Source organism: Candoia aspera, chromosome 7 (assembly GCF_035149785.1).
Source record: "Candoia aspera isolate rCanAsp1 chromosome 7, rCanAsp1.hap2, whole genome shotgun sequence".
Taxonomy (NCBI): domain Eukaryota; kingdom Metazoa; phylum Chordata; class Lepidosauria; order Squamata; family Boidae; genus Candoia; species Candoia aspera.
This window is the reverse complement of record NC_086159.1, coordinates 83,777,434-83,797,566: the sequence shown is the minus strand read 5'-3', so window position 1 is coordinate 83,797,566 and position 20,133 is coordinate 83,777,434. Positions and strand designations below refer to the sequence as shown.

The 20,133-nt window shown below is 45.2% G+C and overlaps 1 protein-coding gene across 2 annotated transcripts in view; it reads right to left on the bottom strand.

Moving 5' to 3' along the window:
* Nucleotides 1-845: 845 nt before the first annotated feature.
* Nucleotides 846-20,133, bottom strand: part of ANO2 (anoctamin 2) — a 126,108-nt gene continuing 106,820 nt past the window's right edge. For both annotated transcript variants that reach the window (XM_063308379.1, XM_063308380.1), the window contains exons 17-23: nucleotides 19,901-20,001; nucleotides 18,758-18,906; nucleotides 12,053-12,205; nucleotides 11,869-11,921; nucleotides 9,067-9,248; nucleotides 2,852-2,957; nucleotides 846-1,141 (exon numbers count right to left, since the gene is read on the bottom strand). In XM_063308379.1, coding sequence (XP_063164449.1) covers nucleotides 860-1,141; nucleotides 2,852-2,957; nucleotides 9,067-9,248; nucleotides 11,869-11,921; nucleotides 12,053-12,205; nucleotides 18,758-18,906; nucleotides 19,901-20,001 — 1,026 coding nt within the window. In that variant the 3' untranslated portion in view covers nucleotides 846-859. The remainder of the gene's footprint in view (nucleotides 1,142-2,851; nucleotides 2,958-9,066; nucleotides 9,249-11,868; nucleotides 11,922-12,052; nucleotides 12,206-18,757; nucleotides 18,907-19,900; nucleotides 20,002-20,133) is intronic.

Here is a 20,133-nt window from a genome sequence, read left to right as displayed (position 1 = left end):
GAACTTCTTAAAACTTCTAAAGATGGTGGGAAACACTGACACTCTCAAGTTCTCTCACCTGACCCTCAAGGTGCTCTGATGGGAGCAGATGGTGGTCACCTAATAGCAAAGGTCATTCCAAGTCAGTCACGGAAGAATCCTGTATTTTCTCTCCCTTCCTCTCTCTCTCCCCCACAACAAAAGGCAGGATTGGAAAACCAAAATCTCTTCACTCCTTTTGGCAACTGCGCTTCTTTCCATCCAGCTGGGCAACCAAACTCAGGTGTATTGGTCGGTGGAAAATTTTCCATCAGGGACAGGGCAGGTAAGAGACAGGCATTCACCTCAAGGGAATTTTGAAATAACAAACCTGCCAACTGCAGCCATGCTTGGGGAGTTCCCTCCTAGTCTATGTCAATTGACTTAACAGCATTTTCATTTTTAGGAAACTATAATAATTTTATCACAGAAATTCGAGACCACTGGCATCAACCTTCCCACCACACTATAAGTCTTGGGTTAAGAGCTGTGGGACTTCCACTGATTGAAGCCACAGGCGTCTGTAATCTAGGTGTGGTTCTGAAAACCACACTCTGCTGTCCCAGGTCTCTCCCAGGTCTCTTCCTCCCAGCCACCAGCCCCTCGTTCAAGGTGAGGCCACCCAACAGGTACACAGTTATTAGGCTTTGTTGCTAAGGACGGTTTGTTCTCTTACGGTGTAGGTCCACTAAGTGCTTTATAGCTGCACAACCATCACCGCTTCCTGGTGGGGGTCCTCAGTGAGAGACTCCCCAACCCCCTTTATGTTACTACAGCTCTCACAGCTCCTTGGAGGAAGCGAATGAGTGCGCAGGCAGGCTCTCTGAGGTCCAGATATGGGTCATACATCGCTGTGCTTTGAACTAAGAGATGCAAAGCTGCCCCGGCGGCTTCGGTTGAACTGGGAGAAGCTGGCTGCTCGGCCCTTCTTCCTTTTTGCCTCACTCCAGCTCCTTTGCTTGTCCCGTGTGATAAAGTTCTCTATCAGTTTCAGTTTCTCATGCTCCTCCCTCAGGAAGAAATCCACCAGCACACTCTTCTCCTTCTTGATCTGCTCACTGATATCCTTGGGGATGTCTGGGATCATCCAGTCTACAAGCACGCTGAGGAACATGACCAGGTTCTGCCAAGGAAGAAGACAAGAGCAGGGATGGGCCATGGCTGGTAGGAGAGCACAGAGCATCATCTGTTGAGGGAGGCCCATCAGATCACTCAAATTTTACTAACTTAGATGCTCTTTACCTTTAGACAACATTCCACAAACACTGTAGTTCCTAAGGACCTGCAAACTGATGAGTCCAAAGATAAGCATAGGATGGACAGGACCACCTGAGGATTTTTTCCTAGTGTCGCTCCTCACCCAGAGACAGGGCTGCACATTACTTATGGATTGCTGCTGTTACCCAAGATGTGGTCATCACCAACCAACAACTTGGGCTCTTCAAATGGTTCTCAGGAAAAATGGAATGGCCCTTTTTTTGCTTGCTGCAGGCAACCCGCTAGATGCTAAGGTGCTCACAGAGACTAGAAGATTCTGCTGGGGCTCCATGTGACATAGGGGAGGGGTCTGCGGGTGGTGACTCTGAGGCAGTAGCAGCCCCCAAAAGGGAGATGGACTTGACTGGTCTTTGAGGCATCTGGGTGGCGGTGAGGAAGCACAGGCTGGGCAGGAAAGAGGTTGTTAGGGCAAATGGCCGTGTCCCGAGAGCAGTGTCCCACCTTCCTTCTTCCTCTGGGCAGCTCCCAAGGCAAATATAAAAAGTCTACTACTACTGGGAAGGCTAATGCCATATGCTCTTGGTAAAAATGCTCAGAAATCCAGAGGGGTAGAGGAGTGAGAGTGAGGAAGAGTTATCTGTGTGTGTGAGTGAGAAGTGCACGTGCAAATGGGACAGTCTGTTTATGTTTGCTGAGTGAACTTCTAACATTAAATACTTTTTTCCCATCAGAGGAGCATTTAGTTGTAAAAGAAGTCACTCCTCATGGGGTCTTCCTTACTTTGTCATTTCCTCCTTTCTAATGGTGTTTTAATGGCTACTCTATGTCTTAAAATGGAAGATGGTCTTAGTAAGAGAATGAAAGGTAATATCCAGAAGAAAGAACTAATGGTGAAACAGTCAAGGAGGTAAATGCCAAAGAATTGGTGTCACATGATGGTAAACACCAGAGTGACGCTCCTTCGGAGGGAGGCATTCAGATGCCGTAGATTCCCAACTCAGAAGCCTTGAACTGGTTGGTCCCATCCTGCCATTCAAATGGATGCTGGAGTCCTCTTAAACCAGCCTTTCTCAACCCTTTGACCCTGGAGGAGCCCTTGAAATATTTCTCAGGCCTTGGGGACCCCCTGCACATTCAGGCTCAAATAAAGGCCAGAAGCTACAAAATTGTTATATTCACTTCATGGGTAGGCCTGTCTACATGCATTAACAGTGTTCTTAAGCTGAAAATAAAGAATGAAACTTACCTCTAATGTAAAGTGGCCCGAATTTGAAATAATTTTTTAAATAAATCGTGATCTCCCAGGGAACCCCTGGCGACCTCTTGTGGAAACCCTGGCTTCTTAGACATTCAGATGAATGTGCCAGATGTTGAAAAAGATCAACTATCCTCTGTGGCAATCTGAAACCAACTGAAAACAAGGAGGGAGCGCCTTCCATCGTCACTCCTGTTCTGGCATGCTCAACAGCGTGTTGTTGGCTGAAGAACTGATCAGGATATTTTAGGGAGAACTTACCCTTGCTGTCCGGCGGCCCAAGGCTTTGCTCAGGCGCAGGGTGCAGGAAGTTCTAAATATGTGGCATTCAAAGGAAAAGTAACGAGAGAAAATATTTACCTGAAAAATAATGACAAATGCCAGGCGGGCAGATAAAACAGACCAATACTGCTTGGAGAATTCATATGAGTTTTCAGACCATGGTGGTTCTCTGTAATCCTTAAACCTGTAATATGAAATCAGGGCATTAAACAATATCTTTAAGAGCATAACCCATTCTTCCTTATGTAGAGAAGTTCAATTTTCTAGTTTGATTGTTATTCAGTGATTATGCATTTACAAGACGGGTCTGCTCCAGGGAGCATTATGGGAAATAAGTCCAAAAACCACCGGTCTGGACAAAATAAATGGCTCCTCTGGATTTGGCACCCACTGCCTCAGACGTGCGAGCCACAGAACTACAAAACCACATGAGCATCTATTTCAGCAATCCATTCTTGCAATAAACAATTGCAGCCAGACAATTACAATAACATGTATAGCAATTTCTTCAAAAGTTTATTTAAAAGCCAAACAAATGAAGAATGCATTAACTGGGTCCCTCAGAAATAATTTAGTGCTTAATTTAGCACCATCAGATGAACTGGTAAGTGGAGGGACTTCTCTATTGGAGGCGCCCCAACCACCATTGCAGCAGCAGCAGCAGCAGCAGCAGCAACAAAACCCTCCTCCTAGACCTCCATGTCTTTGAAACGGTGTCCTGATGTTGAGCTTCACAAGACCTCTTTGCACGCAGGAGATTCCAGCCTCTGCTGAAGAAGGACATGCCTCAACACCCATTAGCAGACCTGTGGCGTGCTTAGGCCAGCCTCTTGGAAATGGTTCACTGGCTTCTCTCAATAGGCAACGGCAGATGTGAACGTATATTGCCAGGGACAATGAGACTGATTTCTTACCCCCCGCCCCTGTCCCTCTTCTCCCTCTGTGCATCTGGAAGGAGCAGAAATCACACCTTTTTCTACCTGACCCAGAGCAGCAGGAAGGGGTGTCTCTCACCCACCACCCAGCTCCACCTCCACGGGAATCGGACTCTCTCCTGGCACTCCCCCATCTCCATCGCTTGTTCTGCTGCAGTTGATGGGACCACCACCGTCTCAGGGCGCTCTTCCTCTTTTGAGCGCTGGTGTCTTTTCCGGTCTAGAGCAGTGTTTCTCAACCTTGGCCACTTTAAGATGTGTGGACTTCAACTCCCAGAATTGGAAAGAAAGTCTGGCTGGGGAATTCTGGGAGCTGAAGTCCACACATCTTAAAATCACCAAGGTTAAGAAACACTGGTCTAGAGGGAGAAGCACAATGGAGGAGTTGGTCTCTGTGTCTCTTGATGGCTCAACCTTCTCAACCTTCTCTTGATGTCTCAACCATCTGCCTGTCCCCCTCCTCTGAATTGCTGGCAACTGCAAAAACTTTATGTTAATAGGTGAAAAAGAGGGTCTGATCAACAATATGAAGTACAGTGAGAAACAGATCCAGCCAAGTTGATGCATGCTTCCCATCCTGCCTGCAAAGACAAACATAGAAACAAGCAAAAAACCCAACCAACCAACCAACCAAAAGCCCTCTGCACAGACTCTATTGCTGCTTTCCAATGTTTCCTGAGTTGAAAGGAAGGGTGCATTATATTGATGGTGCCTCTGCTTTGCAGGCAGAAAATCCCAGATTTAATTCCTGGTCTCTCCAGGTGGGGCCAGAAAAGACTCCTGGTCTGAAATCCTGAAGAGCTGCTATGAGGTCATGTCCACTAAATCTCCCCAACTTTGGAATCATCCAGAGGTGTGTCATCCAGCCAGCATGACCACTGCTGGGCATCCTGGGAGCTGAAATCCATACTTCTGGAGGCCACAGACTGGGGAAGGCTGGTGTAGACAGTAACAGAACATGGGACTCTATTCTAGAATGTGGAATTCCTGACAAACCACATGAAGGTATTGCCATAAAAATCTAGTGACCCATAGAAGAAAAATAGACAATAAGGCTCCATGCGGGCCCTACCATCAGATCCTATCAAATGGTTCAGCCCTCCTCCATGAGACGTTGGACTAGGACTGGGGAGAGCCAGGTTCACAGCCACCCTTGCTAGAGAAGTTCACTGGGTGACTTTAGGACAGTCACTGTCTCTCAGCCAATCTACCCACAAGACTATTGTGGTGGGGAAAAAAAGGAGGGTGGGGCCCTATGAGTCACCTCGAACTGCTGCAGGTAAGGCAGGATACTAGTCGTACAAAGCAATAAACAAACAAACTTTTCTGCATTCATGTATTGTCAGAGGCTTGTCCCAGAAGCCATAAAAATACTTCTGGTTCTTCTCCTCTGTCAGGGATTGTAAAGGAGGGAGGGGGTAGACTAATTACTGCTTGAGAACAAAGACATCACTGACTGACCCAGCAGAGATGGAGCCAAGCTGTTGTGGCTCGTGTCTTATCTGGAAACGGACACCAAGGAATGCAGCTGGGAATGATGTCGTAAAAACGAAAGCAATCGTAAATATTCAGCTTCAAATGAAAGGTGGGAAAGGGGGGCAAGATAAAGGAGGGATTTAGAGAATCTGATTCACCTGAGTCTTTGAAAGGATAGGGACTATATTGCAATAAAGGAATTCTTTCTTAAGACCCGAATGGCTTGCAGTGAGATTTCTTACTATTGAGATATCTGACCCCATGATCCTCACACGCATTTACTTCTTTCCTACTTGTGAATGGCTGGAGGAATAGAGAGTCTGCATTGTTCAAGAAGTCTTATAATTTAAGTCATGTTGACTTCCATGAACTGTTGAACTCTTTACAAAAACTTGATTAAAGGATGCTTCTCTGAAAAGTACATATTCGTTTGTCCATTAGTCAGGTGAGGCCAATGGTTATTAGCATGATTTCACAGATGGAAATGTATGATCCAGTGTTAATGTCGTCGTCATCAAAATAATTCAACATTTTTTTGTTTCACTAATTTACTGTGAAAGGTTTAAGTATGTCCTTTGCTCTTCTGTTTCTATTTTTCTTTTAATTGTATGGCATAGCAGTTCGGTGTTCATGCTGCTTTTTCTTGCTGGGAAATCCTTGTGAGGTCCAGCAGCCAGATGTGCAGACTGTTTAGCCGTGACAAGTCATGCCTGGGGTGCACCACGAGGAGGCTAGTCTACGTTGCACCGAGTTGGGCTGAGAGGGAGTGACTGGCCCAAGGTCACCCAGCTGGCTTTCGGCCTAAGGCGGGACTAGAACTCTCATACCACGCCTGATTGGCTTTTGGGCTGAGAGAGAGGGACTGGCCCAAGGCCACCCAGCCGGCTTTCAGGCCTGAGGTGGGACTAGAATTCACAGCCTCCTGGTTTCTAGCCCAGCACCTTAACCACTAGACCAAATGGGCTCTCTTCTGTTTCTATAACTGAGTGTTTCATGGGACTTCCTAGGCCTGTGTTAAAAGTGTAGGCTAAAAATACAACGTAAGACTCTGAGAAACATGTCTCTCTGAGACTGGTTGAAGCATTTTGTGAGATGTGGCAAGCTGCTGAATAATATGTCAACAGCAGAGGAAAATACCCATATTCCCATCCCACCCACAGACCCACGGGCTCTGCACACGGCCAGTTTTGAAGTGAGCCGAGTGTTATGCGGAGTTTGCTTTGAGCTAAATTTATTTTCAGTTTGCCCCAGGGGGGAAACATTATGGCTAATCACATGCCACAGATAAGTGCCGTTGCAATGTTTATTTAGAACGAATACCAGAGAACTGAGGAGAGGGTGCAAAGCGTTGCCCGACCTATTCCAAGAATGCATCGTCGGGAGGGTTTGAACTCCGTGATTAAGATGGCTTAATCTCTGGGGCAGGGGAAGGGGCAGGTTTCTGGGTGCGCCTGCACTGGTGAGATCACACAAACCCAAGGATGAAAGGGGCTAGCCATCTCCCCAACCTATTTTCCAGGGTGGGTGTGTCTAGCTCAGCAGGTGAGGCCGTGTTTGAATTAGACCAGGCAGATTTTCTTCTCCGGGGCTCTGCCCAGGGGCCCAGCAGCCATCTGGGGATGGCACTGGAGCAGAACGTGGCAGGGCCAAAGCCAGGGACACCCCCCCCCCCACAAACACACAAACACACTCATGTGCAACCATTTTCACACATGACACATATAGTGATGAAGATGTGTCTCTAAGGGTCTCTGCAGTGTGGTCCAAAAGGTCAAGATGGCAGCCATGATGGTGTGATCAGAGCTCTTTCTGCTTTTTATGTGCATCACATATAAAAAAAGGATGGTGCTTCCATTGCGCCATTGTGACTTTTTTGACCTCACCATGTGGACACCCTTGTGTATCTCTCATAGCAAGTTTTTAAAACAGGAAGGAAGGAAGGAAGGAAGGAAGGAAGGAAGGAAGGAAGGAAGGGAGGGAGGGAGGAAGGTCCACCAGAAGGATTTTCAGGGAGGGTGCTGTTCCTAATCCACAAACATCCCCCCTCCCTCACCTCTCTCTGCAGCGAGTAGGTTCCCCTCTCTAGAGAGAAGAGGGGTCTTGCGAGAGGGAGGGCATTCAGCTCCAGGACCTGATGCTTCTACTGAGCGCCCCTTAGTGGTAAAAGAGGAGGCACATCGGGATCCTTCTGTTCTGCTTCCCTTGTACCAGAATCACAATTCTATTTGTCCTGTGCTCATTGGCAGGACAAAGGTTTACCTCTTTCTTCACCAGAAGCAAAAAATGTGCTTAGGCCATTTTTCATCCTGTCAGCAGGGACAGGATTCAGTGCTTCCTGCAACACTATTTCCCTCTAACTTGAGGGCAGATCAGTCAGTCAACAGCTATTTCTATAAATAATGAAACTCTGTCCATCCATCCATCCATCTCTCCATCCATCCCTTATGCCACTCCCTTCTCCAGAAAACAGATTAAGAGCTTCCCTGAACACGTCTCCATTTTGCTTTGAGGAAGGAAAATCTGGTCTACTGTGCTTTAAGAGTCAAACTTCAGATGAGTCAGAGGCACACCTGGTTATGTATTTTAAGAACTTCTGGATGGAAACAATCCAGGCTCAATGATAGGTTGTTTTCAGCAGCAATAAACTCAGATTCCCTTCCAAACAACAAACATCTGCCCGGCATCTTTTGCAGCAAGAGCAGCAACAATGGCTGGTGGCCATCAGGGCTGGCTGGCCAGGCAGGAGAGCAAGAAGGTAGAGCCATGGCATAGCAGTGAACAGGGTCCGAACAGTGAAGAGGAGCCCACCACCTCCTTTGACACTGGCTGTGGTTGGCAAGATGTCTGCTAATGGATTCTGAGTCCATGGCTGGAAAAATGTTACATCCCCAGATCCTGAACTTGCTGGAGTCTGTGCAGCTGCTGAGCCTGGGGCTTCCCTTGCTTCCCTGAAGGGTTGGGAGATAGCCATCTATGGCTACTTCTCAGCAGGACATAAACAGCAGTCTGGAACCAGCCAGTTCTTGTTGAGCAGGGAAATGCCCCAAAACCATTCCTTTAGCTGCCGTGCACACCAGGGCCGAGGGGGTCTCAGGGCAGTTGAAGATGGCTGGCTGAGGGAGAGACAGAGAAACACCCCTTTTGCTTTGAAATGCACCCTCCCCCCAATTTACTACAACTCAATTATATATTCTTTAGGCTGTTTTCCAACTGTTTTATTCATTTATTCTGAATTAAATTGTATTGTTCTGGCTTAAACCAAAGAAAGAGTTTCTTCTTTGGGCTAAAAGACATTTGTCCTAACATGTTATGGCTCTTTAAAATCAAACAGTTCCACCCCAGCTACAGTGTGTGAAATGGCCAGGTGTTCACTATGTCATGTGTTGATAGCATGTCTGCACATGGGAGCATGGCTGCCTCCAGACACACTCAGAGATGTGGCTTTTAGACACTGGAGGATGTGGGTGAATGTGTACAGAATGACATTGCAATCAGGTATCCACAAAATCTATTTAAAAGGCAAATGAGGGAGTTAGTTACCTGGAACACAGTGACTTTATCACATGTAGGAAGCACCAGAAGGAAAAAAAACCCTCAGAATCCAGCAAGGGCATTGGGCTCTCAAAAAGTTAATCAAAAACACAAGAAGCTCTTCAATCACCTTCTATAATTTTATTATGTAGCCCCTGCTTTTTCTACTCTGGTGAAGATTGCTTTTGAATTTCAAAAAAAGATCACAAAAGCATTGGTCCCTAAAACTGCCTTCTTTGACTAGCAGTAGAATGAATTGCATTGTTTGAAGGTCTGCACATCTGCAGCGGGATTGATCTTAACCAGAAGTTTGACATTCATAACAAGTGGAATGAAAGGCAGCAGCTTTACCTGCAAAAGGAAACCTCTTCTTCAAACGGTGAGTTTTCTGGCTGGGTTCCAGATTTAAAGTCACTGACGTTGAAGTATGACAGGGTGTGATTGATGAAGCCATGCATGGTGCCATTGTGACTGTACGCATATTGGTAGACAAGGCGTGGAATGAAATCTGAAGTGACTGAAATGACAAAGGCCTGGAAGAAAAAGAAGTCATTTTCCACATTAATCTGCAAAGGGTACAAGGTTGTCAGGGCCAGCCCAAGAACAAGGTCGAATCAGTATAATCCAAACTCCAATCTTCATTGCTTTCACCATACAGACAGAATCTTGCCAGACTAAATCTACTCTAACCAACCCAAGGGTAAATAATCTATAAGACTCGAGGGCGGAGCTACCTTGAACCTCTTAACTTTCCCAGCAATGGTCTCTGGACTGTGAATCCTATTATCTGCCTGGAATGCGCTCCCTCCTTCCTGGGAATCAGCGGCAATGCCGAAATCCACCACATCACCCCCTCCTTCAGGAACACATTCCATCACAAAGGTATGGAGATACCTTCACTGAGAACATTGCCAGAAAAATTCCTAGACACATCCAGAGAGAGAAGGCCCTAAGTGACTATAAGATGGTATCCCACCAGAACTTGGAGGATGACCAAAGATTTTGGCTGTTTAAGGAGGACAGGAGTTCAGTGGTAGTTCAGGGGACCCAATCGGGAGTGCAAGAAACTGGACAGCCACTAGATGACAGCGAATGGTTGGAGTTTATGAATCCCTTTGTTGTCTTCTACTGAGCACCTAGGTAAGTTCCCCCTACTCTCATCCACCCAGACCAAGTGCAATATTAACAGGAAGAGGTAATAGCATCTCATCTTGTATACAAGGGGCCAAAAGGTATTTGTATCACCAGAAAAAAACTTATAATTACTCTCAAAAACAGGATCAGCTGAGGAAGTTGGTTTTGAATAATTAATAATTATTGAGTAACTAATGGCAATCCAATACTTACTAAAATGTTAAATTCTAGAGCTATTTAGATCATTTTTAGGGGTGCAAAGAGATTTGGAATAAGCTCTACAAAGCTACGGGATGGAATGTCGGCAATATTCGATTTAGTTCATACATAACAGGAATGTCACTTCCCTGTTGGAAGGGAGGGCTGAGTTTTCCCTGGGCTGGTTGTCTGGATCTCCAATGAATGAAAAGACAGAAATGGCTGCGGAGGAGTTTGGCCAAATGGTGAGAACTTGGGCCAGTCTGGTGCTGGGGGTTGTTCAAGGAGGGAGTCTTAAATGATGTTTGTGTTGTTGTACGATCGCGATTTGGTATCAGCACACACCAAATACAAATACTAGTAGTGTTATTACTACTACAACCACCAGAAAGTCTGTTTCCTGGGAATTAGCAGACAGAATGAGTAAACAAGGATATTTACTATTGGTCTAAAAGGATGATGGTAGCCCCAGGGACAGAGGTATGGACTCAAGCGTTTGTCCAAGGACTTCAAGAGGCATGAAGGGAGATCTCCCTGTTAGCTCCCCTGAGTTGCTGGAGGAAAGGCAAGATGTAAATTTAACAAATAAGCAAACCAACACCACCCAATTTTATTAATAATCAATATATTGGTCTTTAAGATGCTTCAAGATTCTTCACTGTGTGATTGTAGTAGAATCTCATCTGAATCTCCATCAAATTGAAGGCAGCTGGCTCGAGTGTTTAAGACTATCACAGAAGGAGACCCACCCCTTAAGAGCTGTAGTAGATGGTTCTTAGTTAAGGACAGAAGGTAGGAAAAGTAAGTGCAATCAGTGATATAGAGATATTTTGAATATGCAGTACATGTATAACTACTTTTGGAGAACAAAATCTGTCACACTGAATGTCCCTACAGAAAACAGAAATTTCTGACAATTTGAACCACACTCAGATATAAACAGGATGGAACAATATTAAATAATAATGAATATAAGTGCCAGAAGAATTGCAGTGGTGAAACAAAACTGGGAAAGATAATTCAATATGTATAAAAGGTTATAGAATCGGTAGAAGATGGAAACATGTGTCTAAAAAGTCCTTAGATATTATGGGATACTCCAGTAAAAATAAGCAGAAAGTTTCTATTTTCAACAGACAATTGCTGGAGATATAAGAGAACAAGATGGACTTGGCAGGTTTGCTGTAGAATTGCAATTCCAGTGATGTGGTATTAGTAACAACTGATTTCTGACATATTACGTAACAGATTTCTAGAAAATACACTGCGGTCAGGGAATCAGTGGGAGGGTGTGTCAAAGAGTGAAGGTGATGGCTATGACCCTGGGATCGAAGCCTTGCTTGCCTTCTTTATGGGTATTGTCCACATTGGGCTTTGACTGCAAGGTCCCAGCACAGGTATCATCCTGGGGTTTTTTACGCCTTCCCCCTACTCCCACCCCCCGCCCCCCGCCAATGCCTCTGACTGTGATGAGAATATATGCAACACTTCTTATGTTGGCCAACACCCAACATGCTGTCAAATTGGGCTATCAAAAAAGGAAAGATGGACTACTATATTTATGAATAAAATCACCAGTTATATATTTCATGAGAATATATGAGTTACATACTTCAGAGAACCCACTTGAGATTTCCAAAGAATTTGGCTCCATCTAATAGATTAGATTTATGGGAAAAAGCTTTTAAAAACTATGTACTGAAATACCAACAAAGATTTTACACTGGCACACAACTTAGGAATAAAAACGAACATAGTCGTATTTGACTGACTGTATCAAATATCTTATATTGCATCAGAAATCTTGAAACCAATACTCACATTAATTATAACTGAAAACTTTCCAATGCCACTCAAAATATTAAACCAAATTCCTGTAAGAAAGCATAAAACTCTGTTAAGATCTCTTATTCCAGTTCTTGCTAAGCAAATTCTGAGTATCATCATCTTTTTCTTAACTTTTTTAACATGCTTTTTCTTATTTTTTTTTTAAAAAACCACATACCTATATCCTTTGCTCTCACTGTATCAGGCCTTCTTAGTTCAGCCACAAATTTTTTGGCATCAAGCCGAACTTCAATGACGTTGTTCAGCAAGGCAAAGACCGGAGCCAGAGGAAAGGAGGCCACGAAGAGGGTGACAAAGCCGAACTGTATGACTGGAAGACAAGAGAGGAGGAGGAGGAGGAGGAGGAGACGGATATCAGTGGAGGGATAAATGGCCACAGGAGACATAAACTTTTAAGGTGGCAGGCGTCTATATCTAGAGAAGGTACAGTATATTCATCAACTCGAATCTGCGTTCTGGCCTCAGCCAACAGATGAAATAAACAAACACATCTCAGGGAATGGGAAGTGGAGGGTCATAAAAGGTGTCCCTGCTTAGATTGGACTGTCTCCCCCTCTTTCCCTCCTTTGTCCCTTGCAGCGTCTTGGCTTGGCACATTTCTAATGCTGGCATCTGAGGAAAGGGCACTTCTTTAGGTCTGGGTGGGTTCTCACAGGGAAGCAAAAAAGGCCTTGAGGTGCAACAGATCTCTAGCCCCAAATATCAATTAAGTTGTCCTAAACTCCTGTATGAAAGTATGAAGCTGAAAGTGAAGAGGAACTGAGGAGTCTTATGATGAAGGTGAAAGAAGAAAGTGCAAAAGCTGGCTTGCAGCTAAACCTCAAAAAGACCAAGATTATGGCAACCAGCTTGATTGATAACTGGCAAATAGAGGGAGAAAAGGTAGAAGCAGTGAAAAACTTTGTATTCCTAGGTGCAAAGATTACTGCAGATGCTGACTGCAGTCAGGAAATCAGAAGACGCTTAATCCTTGGGAGAAGAGCAATGACAAATCTCAGTAAAATAGTTAAGAGCAGAGACATCACACTGACAACAAAGGCCCGCATAGTTAAAGCAATGGTGTTCCCCGTAGTAACATATGGCTGCGAGAGCTGGACCATAAGGAAGGCTGAGAGAAGGACGATACATGCTTTTGAACTGTGGTGTTGGAGGGAAATTCTGAGAGTGCCTCGGACTGCAAGAAGATCCAACCAGTCCATCCTCCAGGAAATAAAGCCAGACTGCTCACTTGAGGGAACGATATTAAAGGCCAAACTGAAATACTTTGGCCACATAATGAGAAGACAGGACAGCCTGGAGAAGATGTTGATGCTAGGGAGAGTGGAAGGCAAAAGGAAGAGGGGCCGACCAAGAGCAAGGTGGGTGGATGATATTCTAGAGGTGATGGACTCGTCCCTGGGGGAGCTGGGGGTGTTGACGACCGACAGGAAGCTCTGGCGTGGGCTGGTCCATGAAGTCACGAAGAGTCGGAAGCGACTAAACGAATAAACAACAAACTCCTGTATGTCAAGGACAAGATGCCTAGTGATGGCATGGACATGGGCATGACAGTGGTTTGTCATTACCTTCTTCCCAAATGCGCTTTCATCTTCTCAGCCGAGCCTACAGGCCCAGAGCATCCAGGTGGTTTCCTGGCCCAATACTAACCAAGCCCAGCCCTGCAGAAGCATTCCGACCAGGCAAGGACTGGCATGGGGCTACCACCTGCTTGCACCCTTCACAATGGAAGGGATCCCTGAAAAATATTGCAATGCTTTCGGTCCAGTCCAATAAAATTTAAAACCTTTTTTGGAGACCTCTGGATGGATCAAAAGGAGCAAAACATGGTATTCTTCTCCAGCATGTGAAGACACTTTAAATGCATGGACTGGAAATAAGGCTGAGAAACTGGATGTGTTTGAACAGTCCTGCTAAGCTGAATTCTGAGTTACTTGCATGAAGTGTGCAGCTCCTGCTGGCTCCCCATAGTAAGCAGCTAAACAAAGTGCAGAAGCATCTGGTTTGTTTGGTTTGTGTGATATGTGAACTGGAAAATCAAGTCTGAGTCTCTTAACAGGCCAGAGTTGGAACCCACTGTTTCTTCATGACTCCCAACTCTGATTTTGGGGAGGAAAAAATCCAGAGATCCTGGTTTTCATACCATGCTAAACAAACCACAGACAGAACTGTAGGGAGTAATTCTGCCTCTCCCACTGGTGGGAAGAACCAAGGTAGGGCCACTCAAGGTCCTCAGAAGTCTGGGTTATTCTGCTATGCAGGTGCAGCCAGTGTGTTGGATTCAAGCCTGGTGTAGGTTTTGGACTGGAGACTGATCAGACCTTGAGCCAAGAGGTCAGCTTAGATGCCAACACCCACTTTGGGCCAAAGAAGGCTGCAAGGAGTTCTGAGATAGAACAGAAGTCGGCTGAGCACAGCGGGTAGTACTCCCTCTACTTTGCAAACAATCAATTCCTGTGCATTTTTCCAAATAATAATTATAAAATAATATAACACAGATTAAATTTAATGAGTTTTGGATTAGGTCATTGGTAACAAACGATTAGAAGACTCTAATGCTTGACCAGCTATGGAGGAACCTTAAATTTTCTTGCACCGTTCTCCTTCTGTCCCAGAGGCCAGATCCGAAGTGACAATTTGACACTATCTTTATCAGCTCCAAGGCCTTTACTTTCATCACAACACTGTTCTATTATTTCTTATTTACAGAGAAAGCCCTCTATTTTGTAGCCCAGAAACCTTTGAAATCTTAGTGCCGGCAATTATTTCCCATGTATTTTTAGTGGTAATTAATGTATACGACATGCCTCCACACGCTGCCCCCAAACAAAACTTTCAAATCCTACAACGTCATGAAGATTACAGAGGAATGCAGTTCTCAGTTCAAGGATGTTTCATTTGTTGATGTCTGAGTGTGAAGAGGTTTTGATGATTCTCCTGCTTTGGGGAAAACATTTCCATATCTTCAAAATTAATCCTGTTGGATTTAAAGCTACTGAATCTAATTCTGCTTTTGCTTAATGTTTATATGGAGGACGCTCTTACTGTCTCTACAAGGAAAAGAATTATCTGTTATGTTGGGTTTCATGGTGTATTTCTATGACTGTCTGATCCTTTGTAACCTTCAACTGGGTGAAATGGTGCATTGCAGGGCAACAATTTTTGAACCAAGGTACCTCAAATGGGCTAACTCACAGAATGCATCCAAAATCTGGGACCTGTGACTCCTGTGGAATAGAAATTTGGCAAATTTATAAAACATTTTATGACATAATACAAAATGTCATAAAACATTTCCTTTGGCCAACTCCTGATGTTTGACTGGGCTATACAGTTCAACATGGGCTACTTTCAAGGCAGATACATCTCTCCCTGAATATTTAAGAACTTTTCCAGTACATTAGAAGCTCTGCCGTTGTTGAAGGCATCAAGGAAGTTTATTAATAAAACTCTCCACACCTTCATGTGGAAAAGAGAGCTAAGTTGCACTCTTCTTCCTGAGTTCTCCCTCTGCAGATCACTAGAAGCTCGAACTCAAGCATTTTATCTGAAACCCATTTCTGGAATATTGGCTAAAAAATGACAGCGCACACACACCAGCCAGCTTCACACCAGAAGGGTATTGTGAAAGCATTGATTGATGCCTCCTCTTTGAAGAGAAAATAAAACCCATTTGCAGCTGAATTGGCAACCTCTGTCTTCTGGACTTTCTATAATGTGAAGAAGTTCACATTTCAGATAACCTGATTAACCCAGGATTGTCTAATTATGTGACATTTTCATAATACCTTTTAAAAAAAATAAAATCAGTTCCTATAAAATCATTTATTGAAGAGCTACCATTGCTGGCTTAAAACAGTCAAGGAGTTTTATCAGCCTAGACAGGCTTAAATCATCTTCGAGTTGCTCATGTCATATTCACCTTAATGATCAATCATTGTTAACTTGAAGGAGGGTAATGAGCAAAGAGGCCTTCACAATGTTCATGAACAGAATGGTCAATGCAGATTTTACTTTGGCATGATGCCAGAGAAAACATATCCCTCACTTTTAACTTTTCATGAGACTTTTCATGAGATTCCCACATCGCTATTAAATCATTGTAACATTCAGAAGGGGGCCAAAGTTTCATAAGGAGCTGACAAAATACTCTGCAGAATTTTGAGTTCTTTAGAATTTTTAGCAAAGAACAGATGGACAGAAGGATGGATGGACAAAAAGACAGATGGACAGACTGACAGAGGGACAGGCTCACAGACAGAGGGACAGAGGGATGGATGGGCAGAATGACAGACAGAAAAACAGACAGATGGATGGATGGATGGACAGATGGATGGACGGACAAGCAGCTGGGTGGCCAGATGGACAGAAGGATGGACAGAAGGACGGATGGACAAGCAGACAGGCAAATGGATGGACAAACAGGTAGATGGACAGATGGATGGAAAGACAGATGGACAGACGGATGGGCAGACAGATGGATGGATGAACTGACTGATGGATGGAAAGATGGACGGAAAGACAGATGGACAGACTGATGGACTGACAGAAGGATGGACAGAAGGATGGATGGACAAATGGATGGACTGAGGGATGCATGGACAGATGGACAGACAGATGGACACACGGACAGAGAGTCGGATGGACAGATGGATGGACAGATGGACAGAGATATATAGGCAGATGGATGGACAGATGGACAGACAGAAAGACAGACTGATGGACAGATGGACATACAGATGAACAGACAGACAGAAGAATGGAGAGATTGATGGACAGATGGTCAAATGGATGGACAGACTGATGGACGGATGGAGGGATGGACAGATGGATGGAGAAATGGACAGACAAATGGATGGACAGACAGATGAACAGATGGACGGGCAGGTGGAAAGACCTACAGATGGATGGACAGGTGTACGGACAGGCAGACAGATGGATGGACAAGGTGGGAAGTTGAACAACTACAGTGAATGGCTTCCTAGCTCTTTCCAAGAAAGCTGCAGGGAAGGGTCTATGCTGTCATCAATTTGATCCAAAGGAGGCCTCATTTTTAACAACTTTTGGAGATTTTTGGAGCCCAGATGGAATCATGAGCCTCGGGTTGCATCCCCCTGACCTGGGGGGCCTCCATAGCAGCTGGGGTAACTTGTACGGCTGGTGATCCATTCTTACCACCAATCCATTCTTACCACCAATAAACAGATGGTCCTATAATCAACACAATTTAAACTGAAATAATGTATACTGCGAACATATCCATGGCATTCAGGAGGTGCATCTTTTTCATTCAACTTACAAGGAAAGTGGTTTTTTTAAATCCCTCTGTTTATCAGATAACTGATAATCTTTTACATCTAGACATCTTCCGCTGTTTTTAAAATTGGATCACTCTAAATTAGAATGATCAAAGCCCAGAATCAAAGGGAAAGGGGGTAATTTGGTGTTTACCCTGCACTATAGTACAGCATCTAGTATAATATAAACAAGATGAAAATTGGGGGCATAAGTTTATCTTCTTCTCCTTATGGATAGCTGAGAATGCCAAGGAAAGACACAGCAGGATACAAATTGGCCTTTTGCCAGAGGGATCAGGATCCTTAAGACATACCATGCTTCCTCTTGTTGTTCCTCATGGAGGCCAACTAGCAGATTCCCAGTCCCCAAGAGGTCCTTCCCTTGCTATTTTCCTGCTGATGCTCAGAAGGACTTTGGACTTAAACCATCTCCAGGTTTTGAAGAGCTCAGGCAATTAACACTTTGATTCAGGCAGCTACCAGGTGAAATTAATGCAATGCCAGCATAAGCCACCTGTTTGGCCTCAAGAGAACTTTTAATAAATTGATGGAGGATTATTTGGGTGGATTTGCCCTGAGAAGAACATGAAGTCCCATGTTTAGAAGATGTAGTCAAAGAAGTCTGCCAGGGAATTCCATAGGAGAAGATTTGCCACATCTGCCAAACTGGCTTTGCTGTGGCACAGATGGCACCACAGAATACCACACCTCCTTGCCTTCTTCTGGCCAAAAGCCACCCACACGAAAGGAAGGACAAGGTGTGCCATAAAAAGACACGTGCTTCTGACAGTTCCACACAGAAGGGGGTTATTATGTCAAAACAAACAAACAAAACGACTTACATTATATTAAGACCTTCCACTGCTGGAACATAGTATTAAAAATCCCTCTGGGGTAATTTTCATCTGAAAAACATCCCAGAAATCTGTTTTTAAAACATTCAGAATTTTAATTCTGTAAGAAATAGAAAGAAAAGAACCAGGCAGGTATTTTTTAGTGCAGACAGCAAAAGGGACTCAATTTATACCAGACTGCCTCTCCCTCACTCAGAGGGCCAGAGGAGGTCAAGAGGCTGTTTATTCTCCCTTGTTACGAACATCTAAAAGGAACAGCTCAATTCGGAGACCATCCCCTACCGCAAGAACAGTCACCACCACAGATTAAAGCCTCCCTCCTCGACAGTACACTGAAGGCTGATCCAAGGTCATCCCACAGAATCAGATAAACGGAGCCTTCTTCCTGCATGAGCTTGCAGCCTCCAAGTTCAAGAAAAGGCGTATCCAGCAGAACCACTAACTCAGAGTCTCTCAACCTTGGCCGCTTGAAGATGTGTGGACTTCAACTCCCAGAATTCCCCAGCCAGCAAGCTGGGCATTGAAGTCCACACATCTTCAAGCGGCCAAGGATGAGAAGCCCTGCTCTAACTGCTAACTGCAAATAGAAGGCTGCATTTCGCCAGCCTGGCACTGGAGCATTATGAACAAGAGGAAGCCCGGTATGTCTTAAGTCATGTTCAAGCAGGTTTTGAGGGAAGGATGACGGGGACTAGCGGCTGCTCCCGGCCTTACTCATTTCCATGTATTCTGGGGTCAGCCCTGTGAACGGCTCCAGGACATAGTCCAGCTCCCACTGCTGAGGCTGTTTGGACGAAACAGACTGGCTTTCCTTCTTCTCTGGCCTCTCGTCCTTCAGCTTGCGGAACAGTTTCTTTAATTTCCTGGGAAAATAAAAGAGCATGCCATTAATTCAACTACAGTGAAAATGATTCCGTTTTTAAGGGACTTTGCAAAATGATGGAGCTTTGCGCTCTCTCTCCCTCTCCCTCCCTCCCTGAGAGCCACCTGGAACCACAGATGCAGGGTAATTCTTACCCTTTGTGACTAGACAGCCCCAACTTTCCCATCACTTTGTGATTTACCAATTGCCAAAGTCAGTGGGGCAGCCAGCAGGAAGTTGCCAGCCCCAGGCCCGCGGGAAGGTACAGCAAGTGGCTGCTGCCAGGTGGGGACGGGAGTGAGGGGGTGCGCAGGGGTGCAAGGGAGGGTCAAGGAGGGTGTGCGAGGGTGCAAGGGGATGTGCGAGAGGCTTGGCATGGGTTAAGAAGGGGGTGCAGGGGTGCACAAGTGGCTGGCATGGCATGAGTGCAGAGGGGCTGGGGAGGGAGTACAGGTGGGGAGACTTACCCCAGCGACTTGCACCCTTCCCTGCCAGCTTCCCCATCGACTTTGCTTGTGAGAAGTTGGCAGAGAAGGTTGCAAATGGGGATCACACGCCCAGATCACCATCATGTGACCATGGGGGTGCTGGGATGGCCAGAATCTCGAGGACCAGTGGTAACCACCATTCATTCAGCACCGTCGTAACTTCGGTCACTGAACAAATGGTCATAGGTTGAGGACTGCATGTAGGCTCTCTGGACCCAGGAGCACTCCCAACCTTGCAGCTGTTCGATTTTCCCACCTTCACTGCGGACTCCAGATGCGAGTTAAAGCTTTACCTGACTCATGGTACGTTGCTTAAAATCTTCTCCCTTATGGTTTCAGATAAAGGTTAAATCTCCCTCTTCTTCTTTTTGGGTGCTTCATTTTGTTTTCCACCAACACTGGGGGCAGCAAATGGTCCAGGCCTCTGAACCCCCAAGAAGGCCCACCCACACTGCATACTGTGTTCTTGCAGCACAGAAAAGCAGAGAGAGCAATTGAAATACATACGGGACGCCTATTTCAAAGATATTGTTCTGAATCAGCTGTTTCCCCAACATGATGATGCTGAGCTGAATGCAAAGTTCCATCAGGCATCCTCCAGGAGCACACTGCAAGGCAAGAGAAACACACAGGAAGGCATAAAAGTCAGGCACACCAGCCTCCTCAAGGCTTGGGGCCAGAGGAGAATGCAGGGAGGGTTTAGATGCCCTGGCCTTCCAGAGAAATGTCTGTGTGGCAAA